Source organism: Chiloscyllium plagiosum, chromosome 25 (genome assembly GCF_004010195.1).
Source record: "Chiloscyllium plagiosum isolate BGI_BamShark_2017 chromosome 25, ASM401019v2, whole genome shotgun sequence".
Taxonomy (NCBI): domain Eukaryota; kingdom Metazoa; phylum Chordata; class Chondrichthyes; order Orectolobiformes; family Hemiscylliidae; genus Chiloscyllium; species Chiloscyllium plagiosum.
In genome coordinates this window covers 36,049,184-36,074,550 of record NC_057734.1, presented here as the reverse complement: position 1 = coordinate 36,074,550, position 25,367 = coordinate 36,049,184, and the positions used below count along the sequence as shown (strand labels likewise).

At 39.9% G+C, this 25,367-nt stretch overlaps 1 protein-coding gene across 2 annotated transcripts in view; it reads right to left on the bottom strand.

Annotated features, from left to right (window-relative positions):
* ksr2 (kinase suppressor of ras 2) overlaps nucleotides 1–25,367 on the bottom strand; it is a 423,089-nt gene that overhangs the window by 281,363 nt on the left and 116,359 nt on the right. For both annotated transcript variants that reach the window (XM_043715875.1, XM_043715876.1), the window contains exon 4: nucleotides 16,210–16,714. In XM_043715875.1, the coding sequence (XP_043571810.1) occupies nucleotides 16,210–16,714 (505 nt within the window). The remainder of the gene's footprint in view (nucleotides 1–16,209; nucleotides 16,715–25,367) is intronic.

Sequence of the window (25,367 nt, the reverse complement as noted above, 5' to 3'; positions counted from 1 at the left end):
CTAATCCAGGCAGCATCCTGGAAACCTCTTCTGCACCCTTTCCAAAACCTCCACATCCTTCCTGTAATACGGCGACTAGAATTGAACACAATACTCTAAGTGTGGCCTAACCAAAGTCTTACAAGGCTGCAACATGACATCCTGACTCTTGTACTCAATTCTCTGATCAATAAAGGCAAGCACGCCATATGTCTTCTTTACCACACTATCTACTTATGTGGCAACTTTTAGGGAGCTATGGACTTGAACATCACAATCCCTCTGTACAGCAATGTTGTTCAGGCTCCTGCTATTAACTATATACTTTTCCTTAACATTTGATCTCTTAAAGTGCAGCACCTCACACTTATCCAGTTTAAACTCCATTTCTCCACCCATATCTGCATCTGATCCATATCTTGCTGTATCCTTTGACAACTTTCTACAACCGATCTTTGTGTCATCTGCAAACTTAGTAGACCACCCTTCTACACTTTCATCCAAGTCAATTATACATATCACAAACAGCAGAGGGCACAGCACCTCTCCGTGCAGAACACCACTAGTCATCCAGAAAATACCCTTCCAACATTGCCCTCTGCCTTCTATGGGCATGTCAGTTCTGAATCCACGTGGCAAAGCCACCATGGATCCCATGCATCTTAATCTTGTGGATGAGCCTCTCATGAGTGACCTTGTCAAAGGTCTTACTAGAAGACATGTAGATAACATCCACACCTCCTCAAAAAATTCAATCAAGTTAGTAAGGCATGACCAGCCCCGCACAAAACCATGCTGAATGTCCCTAATTAGGCCATGCTTTTCCAAGTGCACATAAATCCTATCACTAAGAATTCTATCCTAGAGCTTCCCAACTGATGTGGGACTCATTGGTTTATAGTTTCCTGGATTATTCATATTTCCCTTGTTGAACAGAAGAACAACATTAGCTCAAAGTACTCCTGCTCCTTCTGACCACACAAAGAAAGAAACATATTGGGCCTATTCAAACTGCAATTCTTCTTCCCAATAAATTGAACTTACAGAAGGCTGTAAGGTCATCACATGCAGTTAACACTTCAGTGGGACCCTAATGACACCACTGCAAAGTGAGCTGTATGTTCAAATGAGAAGCCTACTGATTTCCAGCAGGTGTTCCCCTTGCATGTTCATTGCATTATGATAAAATCAAAATCCAGTCAGACAGTACAACTTAAAGAAGAACCCTGATGGCCCTTGCAGTTTCCCCAAGCAATATCTGTACAGAAACCTTCATAACACAGATGCTACTGTTACAACACTGTCAATTTAAAGCTATGGTCTTAACCGCCCATGGATTCATGACATTAATGATGACAAACTAATTGTAACTGCAGAAAAATATGTGGGCAAGTGTCATTGGTTGTTATTTAGCATATTTTTCTTACACTGGAATGTTCACTTCATTCAAGAATATCACAAAGCTGTAAAATTTTAATTGTACAAAGATAGTAGAGATGCAATCAGATAGATCAGGTTATTGGTTTAAATATGTATATATTTATGATGAGAAGGTACTTGACAATTGTAGTGATTGTAATAATGTCAGCCAGCTGGACCACACAGAATATGAGTTGCCTGATTGGGCTTTTAATCTGGAGCTGTCTGACATAAAAAGGCTGAATGTCAGGGATCTTGAGCCCATGAAATGCCTGACTCAGTGACAGGCAGTGCTATTGTCAAAGACTATGCATTTGTCAATAAAGGGTGATTGGTGATGGGATGCTGGCCTCTGAAGACTTATTTCAGTGGTGATGAAAGTAAAGCATGATCCTGAAGAAACGTACTCGCAGCAGCTGTTTTGAAGTTAGGGGTAAGCATTTTCTTACATTATATCTCAACTTAGGAAGCTTGACTCATTTTACCCTGCTGTTGAGGACCGGGTCCAGTATATGGAAAGAATGCATTATTCTTTCCAGGCAAACAAAATTCTGGCAGACAAAAACGAGCAATTCTTCTGACAACCTGTGGAGCTGCGGCTTTTCCTATCATTAGAAGCCTAACTTTTCCTGAGGTACCAGATATTAAAACCTTTCATGAATTGATTGACATAGTTAAGGAATATTATGAACCCAAGCTTCCTTTAATTCTGAGACACTATTGCTTTTACTTGGCAATTCAAGAACTGCGGAATCCGTATCAGGGTTTTTGATGAGGTTGAGATGACGATTAGAGAACTTAAACCCTTAATGAGATGCTTACAGACCATGGAGCGCATAAATTGCAAGGTATTCCAATGGAAGTGGCCACCCTTGCCAGTCCACTTGAGTGTTGGGAATCCCACTTGAGTGAAGGCAATTGCATAGCCTCAGTCAGGAAATATCTGATAAGAGTAACTCTTGATGCCCACTGCAAAATCCCAAAACAAAGCCAAGTCTCAACCAAACAGTTCAGCATCCTGCCTAGTAATACATTGTAACTGTTGTCAATATATGGATTCAGGACAGCATCAGAGCTCTACTAGGCTTAAACTGAATAAGACAATTTGTTGGCCCATATCCATATTCATACACTGGAAGCTCCACCAACTTCTGTTTTGGAACAGGCATAAATTACTCAGCAACATCAAAATGAGAACCAATCAAGATAAACATCTGGTTAAATGGCAACCCGGTTCAAATGGAGGTTGATACCAGCATGGTCATATCAGTGATCACAGCACCAGTTTTTAATAAAATTTGCTCTCGAGTCCAGCCCATAAATTTGCACAAGATTTAAGCTAGGCTGAGAACCTATATCAGTGAACCTTTATAGATTAAGGATATAACCTCTGTTCCAGTCTCTTGTGAAAGGCAGCTGATTCGGGTATCAATGACTGTAATAGAAGGCTCAGGCTAACCTTGTTGGGGCAAAATTCACTGAGATTGGTTCAACTTTTTCAATTAGAAAATGGCTACCTGATTGAAATCTTAACTAAATACCTGGAAGTTTTCCAGGAAGGTCTAAGGACCATCAAAGAAGACAAAGCAACTTTGCATGTTGACCAGGGAGCAATTCCATGAATCTGCAAGACCCACCCATTTGCCTCACAGCAAAAATAGAAGCAGAATTCAGAAGACTCAAAGGTGAAGGAATCATCAAACTAGTCCAATTCACAGAATGGGCAGCACCACTCATATCAATTTTGAAGCCTAATGGGTCAGTTTGCCTTTGTGGGGATTTTAAACAAGCAGTAAGCCCCTTTTCACAGCTGGATAAATACCTAGTCCCTCTAAGAAGATTTCTATGCAAAGCTGGAATGTTTGTGCTTCATGAAGCCTGACATGAGCCACACTTAGTTGCAATTGTGTTTACACCAGGATTCCCAAAAGTATGCTACAATTAATATCCATTAGGGCTAGTACCAATATACGTGACTGCCATTTGGCGGATCATCAGCCTGTTAAGTTTTCGACAGATGATGGAGAACATTTTGCAAGATCTTCCTCAGGTCAGCATTTACCTAGATGACAACCTGATAACAACAGGGACTTCAGTTGCTGCTTAAAGTCGAATTGGTTCCAACATATTTGGACATTTCCATACCATGCACTATTCAATAGCCCGGCAGAAACAGTGGTCCAAACTTTGAAGGGTGGACTGAAGAAATAGCCAAAAGCCTCACTAGATATCAAGTTGTCATGGTTCTTGATTGATCACAGAACTACCCCATGTGTAACTACACTGGCAGCATTTCTAATGGGTAGAAGACTTTGCACCAGGCTGAGACTGATTTTCCTGGACCTAGATTGAAGGGTGAAATGGCATCATAACTCCAGTGGTGACCCCAAGACTCTGCCAAGGGAGAAAGACAATTTGATAGAGGGGATGAAGCTTGCCGCAAGAATCATGTCAATGGCCTCTCATGGGTAAGAGGCACAATCAACGCAAGATCACAACCTGTGATATATAAATTTCAGTACGTGTGACTGTCTAGTTCTGGACTCCCCCACCCCAGGTAGAAGACTTTGTCAATGTAATGTCCATGCCCCTCATGATTTTATAAACCACTATAAGGTCCCCTCAGCCTCCGACCCTACAGGGAAAACAGCCCCTGTGTATTTAGTCTCTCCCTATAGCTCAAACCTCCAACCCTGGCAACATCCTTGTAAATCTTTTCTGAACCCTTTCAAGTTTCACAACATCCTTCATATAGGAGAGAGACCAAAACTGCACTATATTCCAAAAGTGGCCGAACCAATGTCCTGTGATTCAGAGAAGGACATGACAGAAAAGCAACCTCAATGCTTCTGCCTCCACAAGAGAGGAGGTGGAGTCTGCCAAAGTGTTCCAGGTGCAAAAGGCAATCTGCCATTCTCCTATTACATGCCTCTCGTATTGGATTCCAAGTTGGAGGGATCTGACCCGGTGTTAAAATACCCCAGGAGGCTCTCAAAGGAATCAGACTGTCCTGTCCGTGGATTAGGAGGGGAGGGATGTAGTGACTGTTTCAAGGTCAGCCAGCTGGACCTCATAGAATATGAGTTCCCTCATTTGGGCTCTTAATCTGCTCCAATAAAGGAGACTTGGCTGACAGATAAGGATGAATGTCTGTGATTTGAGCCCTTGAATGCCTGAGAGGCGGTGCCATTGTAAAAAACTATTCATTTGTAAATAAAGGTGATTGGTGATGGATGCTAGCCTCTGAAGGGTTACTTCAACCATGTTTTTAGAAATAGTAACATAACACATCTTATGTCCAGCATGAGCAATGTCCTCTCTTACTACTCCTCTCAATGTGGAGTTATATTCAATATGTTGCTATTCATTCACAAGACTGTAGATCTGAAATTACTATATTCTAAAGTCAATTGTGAACTATTATAGCAGTTAGTCTCCATTGTTACATTTGTTTTTCTTAATTATGACTTTACAAATGCACTTTCATGCAGAAGAGCACACAATTACAACATACATAGTTGAACTTGTCTATTAATATATTGGCTCTGAATTGAACACCTAAACATCCAATGGAGATGATGTTCACTGAAAAAATAAGTCATTTCCAACAGTTGCCAGTATTTCTTTTTACAGTTAACAGCATTTAATTGCACATAATTTGTGAGTGTTACCGTCTTCATAGCTACATTAAATTTTCACTGATGTTCTCCACTTTTTAAAAGGAGAAATTGTAAGAAATAGCAAAGTCGCCGACTCTATAAATACATACCTAGTGATCTTTCAAGGCCATTAAATAAGGATATTCAGAAGTAAATTGGTTACCAAGCAACTTTAATATAATTAAATTCATATGCCATCAGTTCCCATGTATTTCCAAATATTAATTAAATATTGCTGAAAAAAGGACACATTTTGTGGAAGCTTTTTGACTTGCACTCATCAGGACATTTTGTAAGAATACCAATTCAACTAGAAAATCAACATTAATACTGCATTAGAGGGGAATGCTGATTAGTTGGTTAAGGCAATCTGATTGGTAGAGGTATTGCCATGAAGAAATTATCATTAATGTTGATTGGCAGTTAACTGTCAACTTTGTTTAAATTTTAAATCAGGCAAGTTGGTTATGATTGGACAGTGTATTACCATGAGAAATGAACCAGTGCAGGCAGTCACCAATTTTGTTGAGTTGAAACAGGTGCAATGTGTGTATACGTTTTTTCTGACTGCAAAAAACAGGGCTCTCTATACTAATAGCTTCCAAGTGTGCTTCTCTATGAGCCCAAAGGACAATCCAAAATTGGCTGTCAGCACAATTCTTCACGTACTCAGAATTATCCAGGAAATATTGTCCAGTTGCTGAATCACATTTAATGTTGGCCATAATGTTGCAAGATTTGTAAGCGGAGGCCATTGGATACAGTCAATATCTTGCTTGTTGCAAAAAAGGCAAAGTAATATTCTAGTTGATGCAATCCACCAATCGATTGGACATAAGGCCTCCATACATAATGTCCACAATGGCAATATAATGACATTGAAACTCATTTGTGTATGACGTGTACAATGTCTCTGGCTTTCTGGCTAATATTAATTAATTGTTTTCCTTACTTTAAAAAAAACTCTCAAACTTCCACAACAATAATCTTCACTAATATTTAGTTTTAAATCTCCTATGAACATATCATAAATTGAGCAGATACCCAGATTTAAATACCATTTCCAAGCTTGACTTTGTTCCAATTCCAATTGAAACATTCCAGCATTTCTACAGTGCCTAGCAGTCATCATCCTCTTGAGACTGAATTGAAAATGTAAAAATATAAAGGTATTGATGTGGCAGATGTTTGATAATCATCATGCTAATCTTTACAGAAAAAGATCCAGAAGAAGCTGCCAATCCCTTAAACATTTCACTGGTTTGAAATTCAGCTGAAAGTAAGCAATGGCTTTGTTTTGACAATGCCTTACTCCTATGTTTTGCATCAGAGATGTGCATGATAACAGATGGACTATTTTCTTTATTCCATTTGGAAATAAATCACTTTCAAAAACATGATGAACATGTCGATTGTTGGAAAAAGCCATCTGGTTCACTAATGTTGTCTAGGGAAGGAAACTGCCATCCTTATCTGGTCTGGACTACACGTGATTCCAGACCCACAGCAATGTGGTTGACTCTTAACATGCCCCCAGGAATGGGCAATAAATATTGGTCTGGCCAGCGATGCTCTCATCTTGTGAATGAGTAAATTTTTAAAAATCTGTACTATATTGATTCCTAACCTTGGGGGCTCCTATGCTCTCTCCCACTGCTCCTTCTTTATATTGATGATTTTCTCCACTCATCATTTACTCTGTTATTGGTGATTTCATGATGCTCACATGCCCTCCCGCAGTGAAAGTGTTCAACACATCATTTTTTTCCATGCCTGTTAGTGGGCTAATGGAAGGTTTAATTGTTTTAATTTTTAAAAATTCTACAAAGACACAATTCTTCTGCAAGTCCAATTCTTGAAACATCATTCTTTCATCCCATTTGATCTCAACATCCTCCAACGGGTTTCTTTTCCTCCTTTGCTCAAGGCTAATTCTTCTTGAATACCAAATCTCTTCAGAAGCTAAATACTGATACCTCAGCAAATTCAGCTGACAGTTTTGTCATGGTCTCAGGCAAGTACAAAAGTGCTACCATCAGAGAGATAAAATGGTGTGATACTTCAAAGCAATGGAATCAGCAGTAGAGTTACCCAGTGTTAGCCTAGGTAACAATCCAAGTAATGCAACTGTTCGAAATCTCTGATCCTAGCTCAAAAGTCAAAGACCTAAAGTCAAACTAGGGGGCAAAAGAGTCAGAGAAGAAGTTAGAGAAATGCAACTCATACATCTGAAAGACAATGAAATAGGTCAATGTATGAAACAGAACAATGCCACTATAAAACCTCAACTTTTCAATTTGTTTACAGCCTGATGTAGGGTTGGAGTAGATGGAAGATTTCTTCCAACTGAGATGTAAAACTTGTGCTAGTTGCACTCACAACCTTATCCGGAATTGTCAGTTACTGAGCAGTCATTCTGTGAAGCTTGGAATATCGCCACAGACATAAAACAATCAGAAAAAACAAGATTGGAAGACAGAAAAATCCAGAGGGCAGGCATATGAAGAAAAATGAAACAGAAAAAAACTAAATAAATTTTATCATGAGAAATAGACGGTGGTAATTAAAGATATAAGAAAAACATCAGGGGAAAATAATACAGTATATCCTGTTGCAAATACAGAGGCATCTATGCAAGTATGTGACTGATCTATTACTTTGCATCATAGACATTTACATCTCATCAAACAAACAAAAGTGAAGACAAAAAGCAAAAGAAGAGAAAAAATAATCCTTGTTTTTCACTGATCAAAAGAATTCATTGTGTTTACTTTATTTTCAGTTCTATCCAGTCATCGGTTATTTGTCGATGAAAATTGATTGAGCTGATAAAGCCCTCAGTGAATCATAATGCAAATAAGTTACAAATTCTAATGGATATTGGCCTCCATGTAGCAAAAACAACCACTGTGAGGTCATGGTCCCATCTCTAGCTTTCTAAGGAAGCACAAGTAGTTGGAAAATGCATATTCAACACATGTCATATTTCCAAGGTGCACTTTCGATGGATGAAGGTTCCCAAAATCTCCTCATCTCTGTTAAGTCTTCTGTCTGTAAACACTTCCAGAAATTTAGGTTCCTTCAATTCCATTCTTTCATTCATTCCCTGCTTCCACCAGTAGATGGTCCTGTTGGTTGAGGCCATTCTCTTGCCTATTTATAGGTAAATCCTTACATTCAAAGGTCATAGGCCATGATCAAAGTAAGTTTGTTGCTTGCTTAATTTTCCTTCCATGCTAATTTCTTTTCTATGCTGGGGAAGTGTTTGTTCTGGAGACGCAGGCTATGTTGGATCTTCTTCCAAGAACGAGCTCAGAATCCCAGTATATTCACTGTTTCAAGTGGAGATTAAAAATTTCCAGTTCCTTTACATTAGTGACTGTAACTAATTACTGTTTCAACTATTGGTTGTGGATAGAACTGCTCCAAGAGGGAAAATATATTCATTTGACGCTCTTACTATCTCTTCATTATTTTGTTTGATATTTTGAACTTTATGCAGTTTTCTGCTGTACCTGACTCATTTTCTGTGTATTATTTATTTTATTTTTCTTATTCTGCTCATTTTATTGTCTATTTTCAGGCTGTTCTGTATTTTTAACCTCTGCCATTCAGGAATATTTTAACTCAACTTTCCAAGTGACTTTGTCTCCTTAGGCACGGTTTCTCTCTAAAGTGGGCATTTCCTACACAGTATCATCTCTCCTGCTGTCCCTGAAGATAAAATGTGCCACTTTCAATGAAGCTCTTGGACAGTGGTTAAAGCATGTCTGTAGTTATCAAATCGGAAACATTGCAGCCTGTAATTATGAATAAGCAATTTGCTGCAAATATTTCTATTATGTTTTAGGGTGGAAACAGCAATAATTATGAAAAAACCTTCAAACTATCATGTAAAAAATCCACATTCACTCAATAATTACCCCAAATACAAGTACCACAATCCATATTGCTACATCAATGTCAAAAATATAAAGCGATTACAGTTTTGTATTTTCTTACTTTGAAATACTTTTCATAGTTAAAAATTAATTCTGAGCATTCCTCAAATCATGCTTACAGCACTAAGAATGCACAGAGAGTCAGTTTTTTTGAGACTGAATAGTAAGATGATTCTGAAAGCGAGATGCTTCCACAGTTATAGAGTCATACTGCATGGAAATTGAACCTTCTTCCAACCGGTCCACACCGACCATGTTCCCAAACTAAACCAGTCCGTCCTGCCTGTACTTGGCCCACATCCCTCCAAACTTTCCTATTCATAAACCTATCCAAATATCTTTTAAACATTGTAACTGTATCTGCTTCCAATACTTTCTCTGGCAGTTCATTACGCAACAAATCACTGTGTGAAAATGTTGCCCTCATGTCCGTTTAAAATTTTTCTCCTCTCACCTTAAAACTACATAGAATATAGAACAGAGAACAATATAGCGCAGTTCATGTCATTCGGCCCTCGATATTGCACCAACCTGTGAAACCAATCTGACACCCATCTAACCTATACTATTCTATTATCATCCATATGTTTATCCAATGACCATTTAAATGTCTTTAAAGTTGGCGGGTCTACTACTGTTGCAGGCAGGGAGTCTCCCCCCCCCCACCCCTACTACTCTGAATAAAGGACCTATCTCTGACATCTGTTCTATATCTATCACTCCTCAATTTAAAGTTACATCCCCTCATACTCGCCATCACCATCTGAGGAAAAAGGCTCTCACTGTCCACGCTATCTAACCCTCTGATCGTCTTGTATGTTTCTATTAGCCATCTCTCAACCTTCTTCTCTCAAATGAAAACAACTTCAAGTGCTTCAGCCTTTTTTCATAAGCCCTTCCCTCCACACGAGGCAACATCCTGGTAAATCTCCTCTGCACCCTTTCCAATGTTTCCACATCCTTCCTATAATGCGGCAACCAGAACTATACGCAATATTCCCAAATGTGGCCACATCAGAGTTTTGTGCAGCTGCAACATGACCTCATAGCTCTGAAACTCAATCCCTCTACCAATAAAACCTAACACATCAAACTTCTTTCTTAACAACCCTATCAACCTGGGTGGCAACTTTCAAAGATCTATGCACATGGACACCGAAGTCTCTCTGTTCATCCACACTACCAGGAACCTTATCATTAGCCCAGTACTCTTTATTCCGATTACTCCTTCCAAAGTGAATCACCTCACACTTTTCCACATTAAACTCCATTTGCCACCTCTCAGCCCAACTCTGCAGCTTATCTATGTCCCTCTGTAACCTGCAACATCCTTCTGCAAAATCCACAACTCCACCAACCTTAGTGTCATCTGCAAATGACAAACAGCAGTGGACCCAAAACAGATCCTTGTGGAACACCTCTAGTAACTGAACCCAAGGATGAACATTTCCCATCAACCACCACCCTCAATCTTCTTTCAGCTATCCAATTTCTAATCCAAACTGTTAAATCACCCTCAATCTCATGCCTCCGTATTTTCTGCAATAGCCTATCATGGGAAACCTTATCAAATGCCTTACTGAAATTCATGTACACCACATCAACCGCTTTACCCTCATCCACCTGTTTGGTCACCTTCTCAAAGAACTCAATAAGGTTTGTGAGGCACGACCTACCCTTCACAAAACCAAGTGAATTATCCCTAATTACATTATTCCTTTCTAGATTATTATAAATCCTATCTTTTATAATCCGTTCCAACACTTTACCCAGAATCAAAGTAAGGCTCGTAATTACCAGGGTTGTCCCTACTCCCCTTATTGAACAAGGGGACAACATTTGCTATCCTCCTGTCTTCTGACACTATTCCTGTAGGGAATGAAAACATAAAGATCAAAGTCAAAGGCTCTGCAATCTCCTCCCTAGCTTCCCAGAGAATTCTAGGATAATTCCTATCTGGCCCAGGGGACTTATCTATTTTGACATTTGCCAAACTTGCTAACACCTCCTCCTTATGAATCTCCATCCTATCTAGTCTAACATTGCCCCCTAGTTTTGAACTCTTCTGCTATTAAAAAGACCCTTTATAGTAATCTTATCTACATGTTATCTTTGACTCCTGATGAAGTGTCCTGCCTGAAGCATCGACTCTCCTGTTCCTCTGATGTTGCTTGACCTGCTGTGCTTTTTCCAGCACCAGATTTTATTGACCTTATCTATGCTCTTCATGATTTTATAAAACTCAGTAAGATTAGATTAGATTAGATTAGATTANCGGGTCTCTGGCGCTGTGAGGCAGCAGTGCTAACCACTGTGCCACCGTGCCGCCCAAAGGTCACCCCTCAACCTCCTATGCTCCAGTGAAAAGCTTCCCAGCCTTTCCAGTCTATTTTTATATCTCAAACCCTCCATTCCCAGCAACCTCCTGGTAAATCTTTTCTGAACCCTCTCCAGCTTAATAATATCCTTCGTATTATAGGGTGACCAGAACTGCACACAGTATTCCACAAGGGGCCTAACCAATATCCTGTACAACCTCAACATGACATCCCAACTCCTATACTCAAAGGTCTGAGCAATGAAGGCAAACATGCTTAATGCGTAACCACCCTGTCTATAACGATACGAATTTCAAAGAATTATGTACCTGAATGCCTAGGTTTCTCTGTTCTACAGTGTATTATCACAATTTAGGAGAAAAGCAATGTGATGTGTACTCCACACCTATTTTTGATTATGTTAATAACAAGCCAATTAAAAATTATACTTCTGAATGTAAATGCAGATATTGAAAGAAAAATCTGGGTTAGAATTCATTAACACCTGCATCTGCTACAATTGTTGATTCAGATATCACATTTTATTCCACAAGGATTGGGTTAAGTATCTCTCAAAATGATTTTGTTCAGACAAAAATTCTAAAAGCCGAAAACAGGCATAAACTCTGAACTTTCAAATCTTTTCTGACATCAGCGAGTAACCATAGGAAGCTGACCTGCAATTTTTAGGTATGTGATTATGGTACCTTGCAACAGGTAAGGAGTAGGGAATTTGGTCTGTTGTGAAAGGTCACAATACACAATAAAATAGAAAATGTAACCATGGAATTACTAATTAAAAAATAAATGGTAAATAAAAGTGAGTTTCTCAGGATAGAGATAATCAGACATAAGTATCTAAATCAACTTTAATATTATACTTTTTAACTAATAATGTTGAATTCCAGGACCTACATGAACAGGTTTCACAGCCAAACTAATTTTGAGAGACATCACAATCATGAATCAGTCAGAGACATATATTCCTAACACATTAACTCCAACTTTGCTTTTTATAAAATATGGAATAATTATTCTCTGTAATGGATTGGCTAACAGTAGCATGCTGAATATCTGATATTATCATTTGGTTAAATCAAATTAGCTCCCACACCAATGCAGAGATAAAGTGTGTGCTTTCAAATATAAACTTAGTGAATTCTCTGATACAAATCAAGCTTAATAATACAAAATAATTTTTGATATCTATAAATTATGAAGCAGATTGCATCAACTTGATTTGCATTCTCTTGGAGGTTAAAAGGTAAAGAGGTGATCTAATCAATTTGATAAAGGACAGTGAAACCATTTCCTCTCCAGGAAATCCAAGATATGGGAACTCAACCTTAAAATTAAAACTTAAGCACTAAGGCTAAAAATGAGTGGCATTAGAAAACCTTTACATATGGAATTCACTCCCTCAAACATGATGAAGAAACTTGGATAATAGAAATATTCAAGACTGATTTTAGGGCATCAAATGAAAATGGTAGAAAAGTGGCAATTCAGAGGGAAATCAGCCAAAATCTGCAATTCAACTGAAAGATCAATTCCTGTATCCATATTCCCAAGATCAATGATGTTTTATTTTTGCCTCGTGGATCCCACACCTAATACCTGCCAGCATAATGTATCAATTAGAACAGAAAAGATAAAGGTGTTATCAATGCAGTTCATTGTCCCAACAGCAGCTTGGTTCTGCATAATTAGATTTTATTTTTTAAAAATGCAACTCGTTAGGGAAGACAGCAATCAATTCACTAAGTGATAATTTAATTTGTAAATAATTGGAAACTTTGTGATTAGTTGTTCATTTTTCCTTTTCAAGGCCTGGAAAACACATTTAGTGATATTTTCATTTATGCTTATTATTTGTGCATAGAGTTTATTTTTTGATATTACAGTGTATTACAGTATTCAAAACAAATTTCCACTGTGTAAGTCCATTTAAAATTTAACTCTTTCAGGGGATCAGTACATACACAATGGGCCAAATAATCTTCTTCTCAACCATAAAATTCTATGATGCTATAAAATTGTTCCATTTCTGCATTTTCAAGATGAATGCACAAAGAAAACACAGAATGAGAAGCCATGATTTGCCTGCCTCCGAAGTGATGTGGGCAACTGCGAGTCAGTTGGGAAAATTAGCTGACATTGGAACAATGAGATTCTCGATATTTGAGAAAAACGTTCAACTTTCCATCCAAGGTTAGATCAGTGAAATGAGAAAGAGGATGATGTTCATGTTTTATATTTCATAAGTTTCTAATCTCGCCTCATTGATATGCAGTTTGCTATTCTTCCATTTGGAGATGAAAACCAGATGGCAACAATTCACAACATGAAAGTTACAGTGAATACTTAGCGACTCTAGCTTACCACTTGTTCCTCTGGGACCCCACCTTGGCCAGCAGACCTCAACATTACAGATTTCATTGAAATACAGCCCCAACATTGGAGGCTGGCATCCGAAATGCACCACCATCACAACAACATCATTCCATATTTCAGAATAACTTGGTTTAGAGTTCTCCTCCTCAAAGCTGCACTTTGGAGCTCACTGATAGCGTTGCATTGCAATGGTGCTGCCACAATACTCTGTGTGGAGAGATAGGCACCCATCCACCTCATACATCAGCAGGGTGCAACTCAGAGCTCTTAGCAACAGAGTTTTAAGTCAGTAGGATTATTGAAATCATGCCCCATCACCCATGAAAGGCAGCTTATAAAAGCAAGTTGATGAATACTTACAGTCCAAGGTGAGAGGAAATCAATTCCATGCCCTTCAGCTACCTATGAGATCTTAGATTCTCTTTATGTATTGTGGCCCATAGGTGCCACTTTTAATGTTGTCATGATTATTTCTGCTTCACAGAGGTGACAATGATCAATCTGCAATGACCATTGAGATGGTGAAGATTGCGGCTATGAATTGTATCCCACTTGGTTGAACAGTGCGTGCATTTCACATGCAGAATTCTATGATTACAGATGAGTTCCACTCAAACTATGTAAGTGCCTCATTAATGAAATTGCCCCTTGAAGAGCTTCAAATCATAGAACCTATAAGCTCACGCAGAATAAAATAAACACTTACTTCACTCTCTATGGGTGTGGTTGCACCCATTTTGCATTTCCAGCGAGCTTTTTATGGGTGACGTGAGTACGGAAGGCAAAGCTAGCTGCACTTGACACAGTGAGTCACAGTCTCAGTCTGCAAATCAAGAAGTCCTCCTTGAATTTCTGTTCCTTTTTTTCTTGCACTTACTGTCAACCCCATCAGTACCAAGCCTCCACACATTCCCACATACTACTTGGAATTACAACTTCATCTCTCAATATTAACCCCCAAGAGCTCTGGCCATACAGCTTCGTCATGCCAATCGCTGTGCTTTGCTGTCTCTCCATCATGGTAAGATTCAATGCAACTGTCAATAACTTGCTCCCCTTGCCTCAACCTCCCCACACAAATAATCCATGCCTGTCTCCCTCATTCACAATCACTGCCCCCTTTGCATCCCAGCAAGCTGCCTCCAGTCCCTACAACTGACTTCCCCAACTTCCCTATAACAGCAGTGGACCCTGACAAACCGTGATTGCCTAGTCTGATTGTACTGGGTCTGAACGTCTGATTGTGGCCCACTCCTCAGACAGGAATGATGTGCACTCACTGGACAGCCCCAGCGACTGCAGAATGACTGTAGCCAATATTTCAGGCTCCCTTGACTTACTGTGACAGTAACCCCAACTGAAGATTAACAGAGGACTACTTTCCTTTGATTTTGAGACATAACCATCTAGTTGAAGCACATTCAGTGTTTTTCCACTTCTGCTGCGGGCACGTGGTGTAGGTCTGAGATTGACATAGCATGGTCTCTACAGAAACACATTCTTCCCCTTGACTGATCACTACGGGTAACTAGGATAAGCTGTCTGGCTTTGTGCCTGCGTTAAAAGACAGGTTAAGACAGAAGCACCATGAGCTTTTAGACGTTAGCTGAGGGGACAAAGTACAAAAAGGTAAAGCAGAGATGTTGTGAGCATCCAAGCAGACACAAGTGAATAAGTACTAATGGAACAGGCGTAGAGTCCTGAAATGCAATCTGGTCTAATCTATGAGCTGGCAGCCTTTTCTGGTGGCAGCATTGTAACGTAAGGTGCTGGTGCACTCCAAAGTGCAACACTGAAGTACAGAACTGTATTGTAATTGGTCAGAGATGTGGCATGAGGGTGTGCAGAGGCTGGTACCTGTCCAATGGCAGTCTTTGTAGATAGATGAGCAGTTTCTTTCCTTGGAGTGGTGAGCCAAAAACACCAGGTACCCATTCTGATTTTCATGTTGGGAACTGTTGCCTTCTAGTTTCAAACAGAATTTTTCCTCTCGACATTGAGAATCTCATTTCTGCCAGGTACATCCTGTTTTATCAAAGCCCATGTTGTTCAGGGGCTGGTAAGTTCTTTCCCATAGCTTCTCTCATTGCACTGCTATTAGCTTTCAAGTTCAGCAACTTGCCAACAAAAAAAACTGGAAACCTAAATGAGCAGAGGAAAATCTAACCAAGGCAGACACTTTTAGAGGCTCTGCCACAACATCCTTCTGACCAATATTTTACAAATATAAGTGTTAGCAATTTGCAGTACACTGTGCCAGATTTTCAACACAGAAGTTACCTTGCCAAAAGCATAATTGGGTGAAAATAACTTCCATCTGTCCAGCTTAATTTACACCATGTTATTGTCTTCAAAATCTACATAGCTATTGACAGATATAGATATTATCAATTTATTTTTAAATTGTTTTAATATTAAGACAGCATTGTTGTGATAACACAAATGTAAGTGATAAAGTTCAAAAGAGAAAGAATGATGCATTAAGAGTGTTTAACTTACTTTGGCGTTTGGGTTTCTTCCACTCGGTTTCCTAGCTGGAACTCATGTGATTTACTTCGGTGCAATGCAGTGAAACCAGGAATGAGGTGAATCAGTTTACGAGAGGTTGGCGGAGGTGTTCCAGGTGGTTTCAACTTATTCCTTCTTCTCACTGGAGGAGTTCCTGGAGGTGTCATTGTTGTAACTATGGGAGGAGTTCGTGGAGGAGTATGCATAGCATGCCGTTGTCGTGGAGAAGGTGGCAGAGAACTTGGCCCACTCTCAAATGTAGGGTAAAGTCCGATTGGATCTCCAATGGTCAGTCTATCTGTGTATGTACAAGTGGGTCCCAGTGCAGGCACTGAATGAAAGTCTTGCTGCATGAACTTTGATGGGAATTTGGGACTGTGCGCCATATGGCATCCAGGCCACTGGACTGGTTCTGCTTGGCTGACAGGAGTGTTCTCTTTCCCAGTTTCTGTTGTAGGCCACTGGATAGCCCAGTCCTGGCTCGAATGGCTACTCCCTGCATTTCAAAAGCAGAAGACACTTATTATATCTACCAAATAGAAAAACAATTTGCACACAATTTTTCCTTAAAAAAAGGTAGCAGATTATGTGACTCCAGTTAATTCAGAAGTTAATTAAGTTGACAATTTAGGCAAAAGCTTAGCTTATTTCCTGATAGCAGGTTACCTATGGGTTGAGACTGCATAAGTGCCTAAAGGAGTGCAGAATTGGTTTAGCTATATTCGCCTACTATGTGCTGTTGTGCAAACCATTGTAACTTGCTCTTTCTTGTTGTCTTTTTCTCCATCTCCTTCTCTCCCACTTTCTCTTCTTGAAATAAGCTGTGAATTCAACCCACGTTATGTTATAAAAGATCCTGAGCAACATTATAAGTTCATTCTAATTTGACTGTTAATTTGATAAAGCATTTAGTGAAGGTGTATCTTTTAGGACAGGTGAGTATCAGGAAATTTTACTGCTCCACTTTTTAAGCCATCAGTTTTTTCTCATTAGTTTGAGATGTCTGCCATGTGAAGCGTCTGTCAAGCACATCAATGAATACAGTTGAAAAAAAACTCCTTTGACTTGCTGCAACAATGTATATTTAACATTTGCTTGCATAATATTTTCAGCACTTAAAAACATAAACCATATGTTTGAAATATTTTGATGTGATTTATTATGACTAGAACTTCAACCCAAGGAAAACACCACTACTCCATTAATGACATTTCCAGTCTTTACAGCATCCATTTACATAGCCTCCCAAAATCAGACCTAGAGTGCACCTCAATTAATTACAAATATGGGTCAGTTTTGTGCTGTACATCTTTCAGGTCCGGAACTGAGTCTGTCAAAACTAGCTCATTTGGAATCTATGATACCAGCAAAGACTTCACACTTTCATTTCAAGAATATGGGCTGACCTCAATTTCAAGTCCTAAAGGTGTTCTAGTGTTCTAGTTTATTGCACTACCCAGATGCAAGCTTCATAATCATCTCTCATACTTCAGAAGTCACTACTCTGGAGAAATTGGAGGAGACAGCTTTACAAAATAAAATTAAGTATTTATCATCAGTTCTATTATCAGCAACTGCTGTTGGCCTAATCATAGTCAGTATATTTTCAAATGAAGCAGCTTTATAGCTTGGATGGCACTTTTTTTTACATTAATCTTATGACGTTGATTTTATTTTAAGCATGATTCTAGATATATCCCTTTGGTTATTGCTAAGAAATGCCTAAAGGGATCTTTTCAAAGTCCAGTAATTAATGTACCAATGTAATGTATACCAACTGACTAAAAATTGATTCTTCATCACAGTTTTCCCAAATGTATATAATAGTCACCTATTTAGAGGCTTTGTATAGGTAGGTGTTTCCCTATTTAACAAACATAACATGATATACTGTTTATAGGCTACACTGGCACAGTAGTTGTGTTACTGGACTTATTTTATACACTCAGCCAACATTTACTGTCCATTCCTAACTGTCTGTGAGAAGGTGGTGGTGAGCTGCCTTCTTGAACCGCCCAGCCAGGTGACTTAGCTATATCCACAGCGCTGTTCCAAGGAAGGAGTTCCAGGATTTTGATCCAGCAACAGCAAAGCAACAGTGATAGAAATACCAAATCAGGATAGTGTGTGGAATGAAGGGGAGCTTGTAGATGGTGGCGTTCCCATGTAACATCTGCCTTGTCCTTTTAGAAGGTCGAGGTCCACTTACTTAATGTAATTATTCACGTCTTCAAATCTTACAATTGCATTACCATTTAATTCCAAAGAAGCCGCTATCTCTGGAATTAAAAACAAATTGGTCTCAGGAATGATGAATATCAGTTTTCTTTTGAAGAATCCAGTTCATTAATGTTCTTTGAGGAAAGAAATCTGCTGTCCTTACTTAGCCTGGCCTGTATGTGACTCCAAACCCCAAAGAATGTGATTGACTTTAAAGATTCCTTTGAACAGACAGAAAAAGTCTCTCAGACTTTAAGACGACTGTTCACCAACACTTTATTAAGTCCAATTTCTCTTGAGCAATAAATGCTGGTGGGAAATCAGTGCTAACAAAATTGCCCTCAAGGTTCTATAGAATAAAGAAAGTTAGCAAAAATTGATGGACAGCAAAATTAGTAGTAGACCAAGAAAATATTACTTGATGGTGCATTGTGAAGTAGTCCTGCACAGAAGCCTCTCTCTATTTCATGAAGCATAGCTTCATCAGATGGTCACCAGCAGATGTCCTGTTTGAGATATGAGTGATTCCTCTCTGGATGACAGCAGTGCAACACGCTTCATGAGGGAAGGGGATAGTGAAAATGTTAATTGCTGTGTTTACTATCCACAAGTCATAGAAACGGGTGAAGAAAATGATACATCTTAAGGAAACAGTGTGCCTTAAACCACAAAGTCACAAAACACTAGATTATAGTGCAACAGGTTTACTTAAATAGGAGAGATTGGATTCCCTGCAGTGTGGAAACAGGGCCTTCAGCTCAACAAGTCCACACTGACCCTCTGAAGAGTAACCCATCCCCCTATATTAACCCCTGCTTAATACACCTAACACTATGGGCAATTTAGCATGGCCAATTCACCTGATCTGCACATCTTTGATGTGTGGGAGGAATCCCATGCAGACACAGGGAGAATGTGCAAACTCCACACAGACTGTCGCCTGAGGTTGGAATCTAACCTGGGCTCCTGGCGCTGTGAGGTAGCAGTGCTAACCACTGAGCCACCATGCCGTATTTGAAATAATAAGCTTTCGAGTGCTGCTCCTTCATCAGGTGAAAGCTATTCCCATGGTATGCAAGGCACAAAACACATTGCAATCACCATTTCACCAAGGGGCTCCACCAGTGTTCCATTGAAGTTATGGCAGCACTCCAGCATAATTCAGAGTTTCTTTGTGCGTTTTTAACTTACTAGGAAACTGACAAGATTGGGTTGTGAAGAGGTGTTACTGGACTCAAAACATTAACTCTGCTTTCTCTCCACAGATGCTGCAAGACCTACTGAGTCTCTCCAGCATTTTCTATTTTTGTTTGATTTCCAACATCTGCAGTTCTTTGTATTGAGACACATGAGTGTTGCATCAACTGGGTATAAATATACCACTGCATCCTGTTTTCCACCGGTGAGTTAAGATAAAACTATTCTACTATCTTTGTATGCTCCTTCTTCCATCATTTGATTATTCATTAAAGCAGTAACCTGTCAGGTAAATTTACAAAGCTGATTTGTCATGATCAGAATTAAAATGACAAAATAACAAAAGAAGCAAATAACAAGCCCGAAAGGAAATATTTGCTGGTAACCCAAGAGAAGATGCAAAAATTGGAAGGAATAGCATATATATGCAATGTTATTAATAACTCATCGATCAACGTCCACTTACCAAGCATACTTTTCTCACATTGTTGTTCCCTTTAAGATTTGTTATTCTAGAATTCTGGAATTCTCTTCCTAATGGGCATTGTGAATCAACTCATAGCAGGTGGACTGCAGCAGATCAAGAAGGCAGCTCACCACCACCTTCTCACGGGCAACTAGGGACAGGCAATAAATGCTGGCCAGCCAGTAACGCCCACATCCGACAAACGAATATTAAAAAAATTATGTTCTGAGGTGTGCAAGATGAGAAGGTGGTTAGAACATAGAACAATACAGCCCAGAACAGGCCCTTCGGCCTACGATGTTGTGCCGAACATTTGTCCGAGGTTAAGCACCCATCCATGTACCTATCCAATTGCCGCTTAAAGGTCACCAATGATTCTGACTCTGCCACTCCCACAGCAGCGCATTCCATGCCCCCACCACTCTCTGGGTAAAGAACCTACCCCTGACATCCCCCCTATACCTTCCACCTTAAATTTATGTCCCCTTGTAACACCATTGTACCCGGGAAAAAAGTCTCTGACTGTCCACTCTACCTATTCCCCAGATCATCTTATAAACCTCTATCAAGTCATCCCTCATCCTTCGCCGTTCCAATGAGAAAAGGCCTAGCACTCTCAACCTATCCTCGTACGACCTATTCTCCATTCCAGGCAACATCCTGGTAAATCTCCTCTGCACCCTCTCCAAAGCTTCCACATCTTTCCTAAAATGAGACGACCAGAACTGCACACAGTACTCCAAACGTGGCCTTACCAAGGTCCTGTACAGCTGCAACATCACCTCACGACTCGGGAATTCAATCCCTCTGCTAATGAACGCTAATACACCATAGGCCTTCTTACAAGCTCTATCCACCTGAGTGGCAACTTTCAAAAAGCTATGAACATAGACCCCAAGGTCCCTCTGCTCTGCCACCTTACTAAGAACCCTACCGTTAACCCTGTATTCCACATACTTATTTGTCCTTCCAAAATGGACAACCTCACACTTGACAGGGTTGAACTCCATCTGCCACCCCTCAGCCCAGCTCTGCATCATATCTAAGTCCCCTTTGTAGCCGACAACAGCCCTCCTCACTTTCGGTTAGCCAGTTTTCTATCCATATGGCCAAATTTCCCACTATCCCATGCATCCTGACTTTCTGCATAAGCCTACCATGGGGAACCTTATCAAATGCCTTACTAAAATCCATGTACACTACATCCACTGCTCTACCCTCATCCACATGCTTGGTCACCTCCTCAAAGAACTTAATAAGACTTGAAAGCAAGACCTACCCCTCACAAGTCTGTGCTGGCTGTCCCTAATCAAGCAGTGTCTTTCCAGATACTCATAAATCATATCCCTCAGTACCCTTTCCATTACTTTGCCTACCACCGAAGTAAGACTAACTGGCCTGTATTTCCCGGGGTTATCCCTATTCCCTTTTTTGAACAGGGGCACAACATTCGCCACTTTCCAGTCTCCTGGTACCATCCCCGTTGACAGTGAAGATGAAAAGATCATTGCCAACGGCTCTGCAATTTCCTCTCTTGCTTCCCACATAATCCTAGGATATATCCCGTCAGGCCCGGGGGACTTGTCTATCCTCAAGTTTTTCAAAATGCTCATACATCTTCCTTCCTAACAAGTATCTCCCCTAGCTTACCAGTCCGATTCATACTCTCCTCTTCAACAATACGGTCCCTCTCATTTGTAAATACTGAAGAAAAGTACTCATTCAAGACCTCTCCTCTCTCTTCTGAATCAATACACAGTCTCCCACTACTGTCCTTGATCGGACCTACCAAGGCAGTGGTTGTGAGCTGCCTTCTTGTACCAATGTGTCACTTCATGGAAAGTTTCTCTCTGTGAACTCTAGTGAGTTGTCTCATGCAATTCTCTGCTGCTCATTTAATAATGTATGTATCATGCCGCTATGACATTGCTTGAGGGCTATCTTGCATTCAGCAGTGAAAGCAGTACTTGTTGCTGCTGGGGCTTTCAAGGATATATGCTGCACACCAGGTCAATTGCTGCAAGCCAGGAACTGCACACTTGTAGTTGCAGTGTGGAAAAAACTGCTCCAGCGTTGGCTGACAGAGGCAATTTGGCAGCTTTCTTTGCCTACAGGGACCTAGAGATCCTGGTGGATAGGGTGGTACAAAGGAGGGCTTTCCTCCATCCTCAGGACTGCCCTAGGAAACCATGGTAGGTTGATCCAAAGTCGCCACCAGTGTTGGTATATTGCCCATAGTGTGGAGGGATTCCCACCAATGCTGCAAGAAGTTTAATGACCTTCTGTGTTCTAACAGATAAGTGCCACTACCTTCTCTCAACTATCTCACACTCAGTCGAACTCTGCTACTGTACCCCTCTCCCACCAAGATCTACCACTCTCTTAATACTCTCACAACCGCATGCTTTACACACGCATAACACAAACCCTGCATGCCCTCTGCACCTCTTATTCTTTTCCCCCCACCTGCACCAGGCAACAGCTCAAACCTGAAGCTCCCTCCCTCACAGAAGCATTTAACCCCGTCCACTCTGGGAGTGGTTATAGCTATTTTTATCTCCATTGTTCACTTATTATTTATAGCAGAATGGAAGGCAAAAGCATTAACTCATTACAGTGAGTCTCAGGCTCAGCCTCATTGAATCGATAAATCTCCAAATGAATACATTCCTTTCCTGGTAGTCTTCCCCATCAATCCAATTGGCTTTGCACTTCCCAAAATCCCTAACCAAACTGTTTATCTATATTTTTATATACTCAATTTACACTAGCAGTCCCAGATCCATCAAGTAAACATGCTAGAATTAGACATCCACTTTACTTCAGTAGAAGCCGGAATGGTGCTAACAATTGATGACCCCCCCCCCCCCTCCCACATTACCACTTTCCCTGCATGTCCATGGAGCATACTCTAAGACCTTAGTGGCAGGTGACCAAGATAGAAGTCTGGAGGAGGAAGCAATGAGATGATACCTCCAACTTCTCTATGTGGCTTTCATGTCAGGAATTTTTAGAGTCTAGTTTCTATCCAGTGGGTGGTACAATGAGAGGATGTGTATTAAAGAAGGTGAAATTAAGTAATAACAAGGGTGATAATGAGTGATAATCTCAATTACTAGACCTCTCACTAGCGAAAATCTCATCTCACCATCCAGCACTTGGTTGGAAAATGAGACATTTTGATCTCAATATTGAGAATGACTTCATTCAACATCTCAACAGATTTAGCCAAACTTCCCGCTATGACTCACATTGTTCAGGCCCAGGAGATTCCATTCAGTATCTCTGGATTACGCTGCTTTATAAATTGTCTAAATTTGCTCTTGCATTATTATGATCTTAATTGAGACAGAAGACATTTAGCCCATTAATTGTTTTGTTTATTTAGCACTTTCATAGAAGTAATACTGACTAAAAACTGCACTGTTTTTAATTATGTACCTTGGAATCTCCATTAAGCTAATCAGATGGAACTGTTTCTTTACTGTGACAAAAGAACCACTGTAATTAATGAAACAATCATGTTAATCATTTCACTAGTACAGATAATGAGAGGATACTCTAAAGGGAGCAGTAAACAAGAAGTTATTCAGGCAGGGTTCAATGTTAGCATTTGTTTTGAGTTGGTATGGCCTTCATTTGAACAGAAAAAAACAATTTAATGTCCATCTGAAAGCTTGTTCAATTTACAGTGAATGCCAGTAAAGACAAATGTTAGTTTCAGTGAACACTGAACTACTAATAATACTTTGGCACTGATAGCATTTTAATGAAACAATACTGAATACAGCACATAAACAGGCCATGTGGATCACTAGTCCATGCAGCCATTAATGTTCCAAAGTCCCTTCACAGCCTACTTCAACTAACTCTATGTACATATTCTTTCAGGACACATAAATTATAAAGAAACATCATAAGGTTGCAATAAAAAGAAGAGACAGATTAACATTTCAAGCAGTGATCCTTCATCAGAACTGGAAAAGGAATACAAGAAAGCCTCTTCGCAGGAGTGATAAAATTTTACATTGACCTTGCAGAAGGTCTTGGTACCAGTGGTTTCTGACTTGGGGATAATGCAACCTCAGAGGTTCCAGTGCAACATTAATAGGTCAGATGCGATAGTGGAGTTTTATGAGTGATTTTATTGACATCTACATGTGGAAGTCCTCCTGTGCCCAATGGAGTATTCCCCTGACCTCGCCCAACCTCTAAAATATTGTCGACTCAGCTAGTTTCCCCTTCACCCAAACTGGCCTTGTGATAGCTGCCTCTTAACACAATACCAGGCTGCCTGAGTGGTCTACATTGCTGTTCATCAGGGAATGGCAATTGCCATTGCTCCTGGTGGCACAGCTGGGACTGACAATCTGTTGGCCATGTCTTCAGCAGCTCACATTTGTTCACAATGGGGCAAAACCATGGCCTTCTGCTGACCATGGAATCCGATCATGGATTCCTGGCTTCACCTTTCAGCTGGTGATTTGAGCCTCTGCCTCTTCAAAGAAAAAAAATCTGCCTTCTACCTAGCCTGTTGTATTTTCACTTCTAAAATCATTTTACTCATCAGCAACACTTTGCTTTTTTCTTTGACGCTTACATTGTTGCCCAGCAGTGTAAGAAAGGCTTTTCTAGAATCCATGTAAAATCAAATGAAAGAGCATGCAAATAACATGCACATTGAAAGACTGAAAATGGTTACAAAACCCAATTAAATACTTCATAGCCGAGAAACATGCCCTTTAAAAGTCTTGTTTCAGAGATCAAATGGGGCATATGATGAACAATATCCTTGCAGACATGTTGTAACATAAACTACTCAAAAATAACAATGAAGTCTTTTTTTAAAAACACAAGTACTCATCAAATTACTATGAAAATGAATGAGTGGTACATAACTACAAACGGGCACAATGCTTATGTTGTTTGCTTCGCTGATCTGGTTCGACTTCAAATTATAAATGATTATCTTACGGGCATACATGGATAACAGCAGACTGGATTAGCAGGGATTTTCTGCGCAAGTTCAAGGTGTTAGCTGACACATTTCCTTCAGATAGTGAAAGATTGAGGAAAGCTACTCGATCATAAATTTTCTAAAATATATGATGTTAGTGGATAAATCATGCAGTCTGATTGGATACATTTTATGTTGCTGTGAGAACTAAAGGTATAATATGCAAGCTTGTGGTGCTTCTGACACTTTAAATCAGTTCCACAATTTCCAAATTCCTGGCCTCAGCTGACTCCTCTTTCATCATGGAAT